A 9,611-nucleotide genomic window follows, 5' to 3' on the forward strand; every position below is an offset into this window, starting at 1 on the left:
CCACCCACCCACCCACACATCCACCCACCCACCCATCCATCTACTCACCTACCCAACCGTCCACAACCCATGCACTCACCCATCTGCCCATACACCCACCCATGCAACCACACACCCATCCACCCATCCATCCATCTACTCACATACCCACCCATCCTCTCACCCACCCATCTATCCATCCATCCATCCACTCACCCACCCACCTACCCTCCTATCCATCCATCCATCCATCCATTCACCCACCCACTCACCTATTCATCCATCCATCCACCCACTTATCCATCCATCCATCCACTCACCCACCCACGCATCCATCCATCCATCCACTCACCCACCATCCATCGAGTCACCCACCCACCTAACCACACACCCACCCATCTATGCACCCATCTACTCATTCATCTTCTGTCTACCAAGGACAGAGTGCAACCAGCCACTGCCACCCTGGGACTCTGGACTCCGGACTCCTCCTCTGTGGTTACTCTCTCCAGCCTCCTTTCTTCGGCCATCTTTTTGAAGGAATGAGAACTCATCTCCCCTTGCCACCCACCCAGTCATCTCCTGGGTTGTTTTAGGACTCAGTGATCTACACGCAGTCAGTGCGTGGCACCCACAGACCCTCCGTCCTGGGCATTTTCATATCCTTCCTTCTGAAGTTTTCTTTTCCCTCCCTGAGAAGCAACATTTTCTGGGGTACCACAAACAACCACGACTTTGTTTCTCTCAAATGTTGGGTATCTTTGGGGCCCTGCCTCTGCCCCTGGTGGTGGCACGCCTGCTCAGTTACAACCCAAAGGGGGTCTCTTTGGGGTCCACACAAGGCTAGGGCTTTGTGGGGACCTTCTGAGCAAACAGCTGTTTGATGTTGCCTCACTCCACACCCAGAGTGGCCACCACCGTCTGGATTCTAGGCGCCAACCCCCTCCCCCACGACTTAGGGGAGCCCCTGCCACCTTCCTCCGCACGGATATTCCATTTGGCTTTGTTCGTCATTAGCACGTTGGAGCTCAAGTCCTGCAGTTTGCAGTGGTCACTGCTGACGAGGATGATGTTGGAGGGTTTGAGATTCCTGAAACCAAGAGGGGGGTTCGCCTCTGGGTGCCAAGGGGCCACCTGGGCAGCCACCACCCCCGACCCCAGGTGGGACCAGTGTGCGTGCTGAGCCTGATTCTCTGCTCCCTGCCCCACCCGGTTCTGAGGCAGCAGCCCACACCCTCCTTCCCTCCACAAAATGCCCCATCTCAGTCTACTTTTTAAGCAGTTGTTTCCTATGTGCAGAAATGTACTCAATTATTTTAAACCGAGGGAAGAATCTCCAACCACAAGTAGGAACACACCCAACACCTGGAAAAGGTCCCTTGGTTGACATGTTCACCTCCTTAGATAGCCTAGCTATGCATTTGACTGGGTATTGATTTTTGGCCATTGTGCGATGTCTAGTGACATGACACTGAATGTGGAATGTGAAGCATTCCCTTTGTACATATAGTCTGCATGGTGTGTGTGTGTGTATGTGTGTGTGTGTATCTGCGTGTTTTAAGTCAGGGCTGCCCAGGCTGAAGTGCAGTGGCACCATCATAGCTCACTGAAGCCTCAAGCTCCTGGCTTCAAGCAGTCCTCCCACCTCAGCCTCCATGTTGCTGGGACCACGGGCATGTGCCACCACGCCCAGCCACATGGTTTCCCTCTTCCTCTTTAAATAAGATATTGGTGTTCAGAATTGGAGCCATCTCCCAGCCCCTTCAGACCATGGATTCTCCAGCCTGATGCTGTGCCGCTGGGTGGTCAAAGGCTCAGCAGGGCCCACTCAGCACACACTGGCCCCACGGCAGGCAGCCCGGTCTCTCTTCCTGGCAGGGCTGTTGCCTCCTTCCTTTCCATGGACTCTAGAGCAGCCCGCCTGAGTAGCGCACACCCCATGCAGCTGTGTGTGTGCACGCGGCTTGAGACCACTTGGAAGAGCCTCTTTTGAGCCCGGGAGGAGGTCTGGAAGGTCCCCATCCTATCCTGGCTGCACTGGCCCAGTGCGCCTTTCTCCCCAGATCCTGCCCACGGGCACTGGCACCCGAGTGGCCTCAGTGCCTTTTCTCCCGAAGCAGCCCACCAGTCCAGGGAGGTCAGGGGCCCCACTCACCTGTGGATGATGTCCAAATGATGCAGGTATTCCAGCGCGTCCAGCACCTGGCCCAGCACATTCTGCATCCACTGGGGGAGAAGCAGGGGGTGCCAGGATGGGAGGGGCGCCCTGTGCTGCTTTCAGGGGGGTGACACTCAGAGCAGCCAGCAGGATGGTGGTGTATTCTCTCCCTGCATCTTGAGACAGGCCTGAAGCCAGCCAAGCACTCAGGGTGGAGGAGGCTTCAGTGTGGTGGCTCTCCATATGGTAAAGCCGCAGCGGCAGCCAGAAGGACTCTGAGTTTCCAGACTCCACACTGCTGTCTCCATACCAGAGGCCCCGGGTGCTGCAGGGCCCCATCCCTGCACCCCACCCTGTGGCCCGCACTGCCCCACACTTGCCAGGAGCTGGAGGCAGATTGGCCTTGCGGGTATGGGAGGGGTGGAAGCCTTCAGTGCCTACACGAGCTCGCTCCTCTAAGTCATTCTAATGAAAAGAACCCTGAGAGAGAATGTTGGGAGTGTTCGGCGTCAGAGACAAGCTCCATCAAGTACCCAGGGCGGTGGTTCTGAAGCTGGGCTCCTAGGGTCCCTGGATTCAGGGCCACCCTGGGGTGTCAAAGAGGGGCTGAGGGGGCAGGACGTGGGCATCCTCTCACTCTCCCCAGTTAGAGTAGGTCTGCTGCACTTACTGGGTTTCTGGGAACATTTCATGTTTTAAGGGCTTCACTCACAAAGTCTGAAACCCACTTCGGGCCTGCCTCTGAGGCCCACGGTAAGAGAAGAGCTGTACCCCGAAGAGCCCCTCAGGGGCACATGGTCCCACCAAACACAGTTCTCAGGGCAAAAGCAGGCAGCATTCTTCTGGGGGAGATGAAAGATCTAAATGCGAAGGCAAAAACGACCAAGCTTCCAGAACGGAGGAGAGTATCTTCATGACCTTGGAGCACAAAAGGCTTCCTAAACTCCGAAGGCACTAACCATAAGAGACAGCATTGGGAAAGCGAACTTCATTACAGTTAGGACTTTCTGTTTCCAAAAGACATCAAGAAAGTGAACTGGTCGGACGCAGTGGCTCACGCGTGTAATCCCAGCACTTTGGGAGGCTGAGGTGGGCGGATCACTTGAGGTAAGGAGTTCGAGACCAGCCTGGGCAACATAGCAAAACCTTGTCTCTACTAATAATATAAAAATTAGCTGGGTGTGATGGTAGGCACCTTTAGTCCCAAGTACTTGGGAGGCTGAGGCAGGAGAATCGCTTGAACCGGGAGGTGAAGGTTGCAGTAAGCCAAGATCATGCATTGTACTCCAGCCTGGGCGACAGAGTGAGACTCCATCTCAACAACGACAACAAGACTGACACAGTGAAGCACTGGCCACCACATGGACCAGGAATGCTCACAACTTGTGAGAGTAAACATAGGGCCAACCAAATCATGTTGGAAATCTGTTTGGAGCATCTACTAAAGTTACACACACACCTACTCTACGACCCAATAATTCCACTCCTAGGTATTCATCCCAGAAAAGTGAGTGCCGGCCGGGCGCGGTGGCTCAAGCCTGTAATCCCAGCACTTCGGGAGGCCGAGACGGGTGGATCACGAGGTCAGAAGATTGAGACCATCCTGGCTGACACGGTGAAACCCCGTCTCTACTAAAAAATACAAAAAACTAGCCGGGCGAGGTGGCGGGCGCCTGTAGTCCCAGCTACTTGGGAGGCTGAGGCAGGAGAATGGCGTAAACCCAGGAGGCGGAGCTTGCAGTGAGCTGAGATTGTGCCACTGCACTCCAGCCTGGGTGACAGAGCGAGACTCCCATCTCAAAAAAAAAAAAAAAAAGTGAGTGCCTTCCAGCAATGCTCATAGCAGCCTTATTCACAATAGCCCCAAACTGGAAGCAGTCCAAATGCTTATCCACATAAGACTAGGTATACAGCCTGCCGGGCAGCCAGGCAGCAGAGTGGCAGCAAGCAATGAGCACAGATGCTTTGCTGGTGCATGCAGCAGCTGAAGGAAGGAGACCAGACAGGAGCAGCGGCATGCCGGAGGAGTCCATTTACGTGAACTTCAGGGACCAACCGGCAGAACAATCTGGAATCACGGTCACCGACTGGGAAACTTCTGTGGTTAGGAATGCCTTCTGCCTTGATCTGGGTGGAAGTTGTATGAGTGCATCAAACTGTGCACTTAAGATCTACACACGTCCTAGGGTGCAATGCCTCGAGACATACATTTAAGAAAAAAACAAGGCTGGACTCCATGGTGCCTGCCTTCCTGCTGTCACTTTGCCCTGTGCTGCAGGGCCTGTGTCACAGGTCTAGGTGGGCCCCAGGCCTGATGCCAGAGGATCTTACCTCAGAGTCAATGATTTCCTTGGCCTTCCTCTTATCCTCAATGACCTCGTGGAAGCTGAGCTTGTTGAACTCCATCACCAGGCAGAGGTACAGAGAAGAGATCTGCTGGGACAGGAGGCCCTTATCCAGGGGATGCCCAGGCCCCCATGCTTCTACAGGCTCGCCGGCTCCAGGTCCTCCCTGTACTCAGCTGCCATCCGCAGTGGTCGTGGGAGCACTGCCCAATGGAGGGGGCTCCTGCCCCACCTTCAGTTTCCTCTCTCTCCTCTCCCCATTCCCAGGCCCCACCCCCACTCCACACTCCATCCCCACCAAGCTACTTGGACTTCCCCGAAAGCTGCACTTGTCCCCTGGCCACTGCACACCTGGACCCCTCTGCCTGGACCACTACCTACCCCCTTCACGGGGATAACTACTCACCCTTTAGGGCTCAGCTCAGATCCATTTCCTCTGAGGAGCCTGCCTTGGCCAGAGCCCCAGCAGACCAGGTCAGGGCCCCCAGTTCTGTGCTCCCTCCCATAGGGAGATGTCCTCTTGGCTTCTCTGCACCCTCCTTGAGAGCATTAGTGGGTGCTCAGAAAAGTCTTTGGGAGTGCATGCTGTGAGGTCCCCTCCCCAAGACCCAGCTGGAGCAGAAGGAGCATGTGAGGGGTCTTTCCTGCTCAGACCCGGGATTGTTGGCCCCAGGTGGGAACGCCAGTGTGGACATCTCATGCAGGCTGGCGCCCGGCAGAAGGCTTCTCGGCCTCTCTTTACCTCCAGCACCCCTTGTGCCTTCTCAGCCTCCCGCTGTCTGCCTCAGACACATTGGAAGTGACTGGAAAGCTCCCGGCTCCTTGTAAAGACAAGAAGTCATCCAGCCTACAGGACCCGCCTGCCGGACCTGAGTCTCCATCCCCAATCAGCTGTTTACTAGCTTTGTGGCCTTGGAGAGCTCCTGAACCAGAGCCCTAGGCCCCATCAGGAGCCCAGGGACCGTGCTTCCTGCCCTGCAGCCCTCCTGGCACGTGATGACGGATGTGGTGCTGGTCAGTAAGCTGCACAGGGGCTGCAGGAGGAAGGGGCGCACAGGCCCAGGACAGCACTTGCATCGGGTGGCTGTGGAGATGGGGGTCAACTAACTCCTTCCATGAAAGTAGAAACTCTGTCATCAGAGGCACAGGCTCACCAGGACAAGCTCTGTGGCTGTGTGCAGAGCCCGGGAATCAGGCCCACCTCGCCTGGCCCTCTGACTTGGTCACATACTAGCTGGGTAAACTGGAGCAACTTGTTTCTGTTAGCCTCTGTCTCTTCTTCTGTCAAATGGGTTAAGAACCCCTCCTGGGGCCAGGCGCGGTGGCTCAAGCCTGTAATCCCAGCACTTTGGGAGGCCGAGACGGGCGGATCATGAGGTCAGGAGATCGAGACCATCCTGGCTAATATGGTGAAACCCCGTCTCTACTAAAAAGAAAATACAAAAAAAACTAGCCGGGCGAGGTGGCGGGCGCCTGTAGTCCCAGCTACTCGGGAGGCTGAGGCAGAAGAATGGTGTAAACCCGGGAGGCGGAGCTTGCAGTGAGCTGAGATCCGGCCCCTGCACTCCAGCCTGGGCGACAGAGGGAGACTCCGTCCAAAAAAAAAAAAAAAGAACCCCTCCTGGCCAGGCGTGGTGGCTCAAGCCTATAATCCCAGCACTTTGGGAGGCTGAGGCGGGTGGATCACTTAAGGTCAGGAGTTCGACACTAGCCTGGCCAATATGGTGAAACCCCGTCTCTACTAAAAATACAAAAATTAGCTGGGCGTCATGGCACGCGCCTGTAATCCCAGCTACTTGGGAGGCTGAGGCAAGAGAATCGCTTGAACCCGGGAGGCAGAGGTTGCAGTGAGCCAAGATCACGCCATTGCACTCCAGCCTGGGGGACAAGAGCGAGACTTTGTCTCAAAAAAAAAAACAAAAAAACAAAAAAACAAAAAACAAACAAACAAAACCCTCCTAATGAGGTTGTTGGGGCTCCTATGAGACTACACACGGAAAGCCCCCAGCATGGTACCTGGCGCCAGTGAGTGTTAAGTCAGGTATGGCCACGTTTAGAGGCAGTGCCATTGCCACATGAGCTATTCTGACGGTGGGGGGTGGGCGTGCTCTGGGCTCACTCGGCTTGGTCCCACAGCCCACCACGCGGCGGCTGAGCCCGTAGATGTCAGCTCTGACCCACCTCCCCATTCCACGTGATGAACAGCTCCCGGTACACAGAGATGTGGGCGTGCCGCAGCTTCAGCAGTGGCATCAGCTGCCAGGATGAGAGCAGAGGAAACGGAGAAGTCAGCGCCTCTTCTCAGCGCCTCTTCACGCCTTTCTCAGCTCCGGCTTCTCTGTCACACATCCCAACAAACATGCAAGCCTCGGGCTCCGAGCCGGGCCGGGGAGCGGGCTCAGGGAGGCTGCACGGTAGTTAGGAGCCAGGCAGTCCAATGTGAGTCCTGTCTCCAGCATGTGCTGGCTGTGCTGGGTGACTGGGCCTCATATTGTCATCTGAAAATGGGGGTCCCAGTGGAATCTGCCTCACAGGGATGCCACGGGGACTGAGTGAGCTGTGGCAGGCAGTGCCAGGAAGGTGGGGATCAGCCACAGCCAGGGCTGGCTGGAGGAGGTGGTACAGCCACCGGGAGGTGGGCCCACAGAGAGGTCCCAGTGCCCCCTGCCCTGGTGGAAAGTGCTTTGAAACATGCCCAAACAGGAGCAGACAGGGCTGCCTTAGAGACATGGAGCCAGACAACTGCTTGTGGTGGAAGGTTGGGTGTGAAAGCAGCTGGCCTAGTGGGCCGTGGAATTGAATCGGCAACGTGAAAAGCCATGGTGGCGTGGGGATCTGGGTGGGCCCCCATGCTCTTTCTTCCCATTTGTTACCGAGTAGCCTGGGCCCACCACTGTGCTTCAGTCACACTATACACCGAATAATGTTTGCTGGCCAAGCTGCAGAGCCAGCAATTCCAGAAGACAAACAAGTGACCATGAGATCCGAAGGGACACCTTCAAGCTCATGGGAAATTCAAGAAACACAAAGAAAGGCTACTCAGAGGCGTTGCCAATCAAACCAAAGTGCAGCTGTTATTGCTATTATTGTAAATGACTATGTTACTGCTGGGCAGCTCTGAATGGTAGAATGAAGGATAATTTACATTTGCTTTGTTAAACAATTCTGGTATGGGCGTGGTGGTACATGCCTGTACCCCAGCACTTTGGAGGCCGAGGTGGGAGGATTGCTTGAGCCCAGAAGTTCAAAACTAGCCTGGACAAAATGGTGAGACTCCATTGCTATTAAGGAAAAAAAAAAAAAAAAAGGGTAAAAGCAAAAGAAAACCCAATTCTGTATTTTAAAAATTTTCTTCTGAAATTAATAATTTTATATTGAAGAAAAAATATTTAAAAAATAGTTACTGGTAGATTAACCTAGGGACCTAGCCAATATTTATTTATTTTTGAGACGAAGTTTTGCTGTGTTGCCCAGGGTGAAATATAAATGATGTGATCTCGGCTCATTGCAACCTCTGCCTCCCAGGTTCAACCGATTCTCCTGCCTCAACCTCCTGAAGCAGCTGGGATTACAGGCACCCACCACTATGCCCAGCTAATTTTTTTGTATTTTTAGTTGAGACGGGGTTTCCCCATTTTGGCTAGGCTGGTCTTGAACTCCTGACCTCAGGTGATCCACCCGCCTCGGCCTCCCAAAGTGCTGGGATTACAAGCGTGAGCCACTGTGCGCAGCCCAATATTTAAACTTTATGTTCTCTGGGAATATATGTTCTAAGTTGTTGGCACCTGCATTTAGCAGTGAGTGTTTGGGGCACGGCCTCCCTTCACGACCTGGGGCTGCTGGCTTCACAGCTGAGGCAAAACTGGTGCTGATGCTCTATCCCTCCCTCTAGACTTTCCTTCACCCAGGCACTCAACAAGAAGGTACAGAACACAGTCCGTGTGTGCTCCATTGAGCTCTTCCAGAGGGGAAACCACCCTGAGAGTTACCTCCTCCAGGGCCTGACTGGCGTGATGGTCATCCATGCATTCCACCTGCAAGGGCACAAGAGCATGAGCTTAATAAACATGTAGCAAAGCATCCCCATTATCACCACCATCACCACCACCACCATGACCGTTACCATCATCACCACAACCAGCACCTCCACCGCAACCATCACCATCATTACCACAACCACAACCATCACCACCATCACTGTCACCATCACCACCATCATCACCATCATTACCATCATCACCATCACCGCCATCACACCACCACCACTACCATTACCACCATCACTCCATCACCACCACCATCACTGTCATCACTATCATTAACATCATCATTACCACCATCATCACCACCATTACCATCACTGCCATCATCACCATCATTACCATCATCACCACCATCACCACCATCACCATCACATCATCACCATCACCACCATCATCACCATCATTACCATCATCACCATCACTGCCATCACCATCATTACACCACCACCACCCCCATTACTATCATCACTCCATCACCATCACCATCACCACCATCATCACCATCATCATACCACCACTGCCACCATTACCATCATCACTCCATCATCACCACCATCACCATCACCACTATCACCATCATTGCCATCATCACCGCCATCCGTACCATCATTAGCATCATCACCATCACCATCACCACCATCATCACACCACCACCATTACCACCATCACTCCATCACCACGACCATCACCATCATTACCACCATCACCATGACTGCCATCATCACCATCACCACCATCATCACCATCATTACCATCATCACCACCATCACCACCATCATTAGCATCATCACCATCATCACCACCACCATTACCATCACTCCATCACCTCCACTGTCACCATCACCACTATCATCACCATCATAACCATCATCATTACCACCATCATCACTGCCATCACCATCACCACCATCATCACCATCACACCACCACCATTACCACCATCATTACCACCATCACTCCATCACCACCACCATCACCATAATTAACGTCATCATTATCACCATCATCACCACCATCACCATCACTGCCATCACCATCATTACCATCATCATCACCATCACCACCATCATCACCATCACCACCATC

General features: G+C 53.9%; 1 protein-coding gene across 8 annotated transcripts in view; it reads right to left on the bottom strand.

Moving 5' to 3' along the window:
• STKLD1 (serine/threonine kinase like domain containing 1) overlaps window positions 1–9,611 on the bottom strand; it is a 30,602-nt gene that overhangs the window by 13,814 nt on the left and 7,177 nt on the right. For 5 of the 8 annotated variants that reach the window (XM_017849133.1, XM_017849105.1, XM_017849102.1 and 2 more), the window contains exons 3-7: window positions 8,472–8,516; window positions 6,664–6,738; window positions 4,469–4,570; window positions 2,135–2,205; window positions 954–1,069 (exon numbers count right to left, since the gene is read on the bottom strand). In XM_017849133.1, coding sequence (XP_017704622.1) covers window positions 954–1,069; window positions 2,135–2,205; window positions 4,469–4,570; window positions 6,664–6,738; window positions 8,472–8,516 — 409 coding nt within the window. Of the gene's footprint in view, window positions 1–953; window positions 1,070–2,134; window positions 2,206–4,468; window positions 4,574–6,663; window positions 6,739–8,471; window positions 8,517–9,611 lie in introns of all 8 variants that reach the window. The other 3 variants (XM_017849124.1, XM_017849109.1, XM_017849115.1) reach the window with 3 other exon arrangements.

The sequence above is a fragment of the Rhinopithecus bieti genome, unplaced genomic scaffold (assembly GCF_001698545.2).
Source record: "Rhinopithecus bieti isolate Rb0 unplaced genomic scaffold, ASM169854v2 scaffold_2205, whole genome shotgun sequence".
Lineage (NCBI taxonomy): Eukaryota > Metazoa > Chordata > Mammalia > Primates > Cercopithecidae > Rhinopithecus > Rhinopithecus bieti.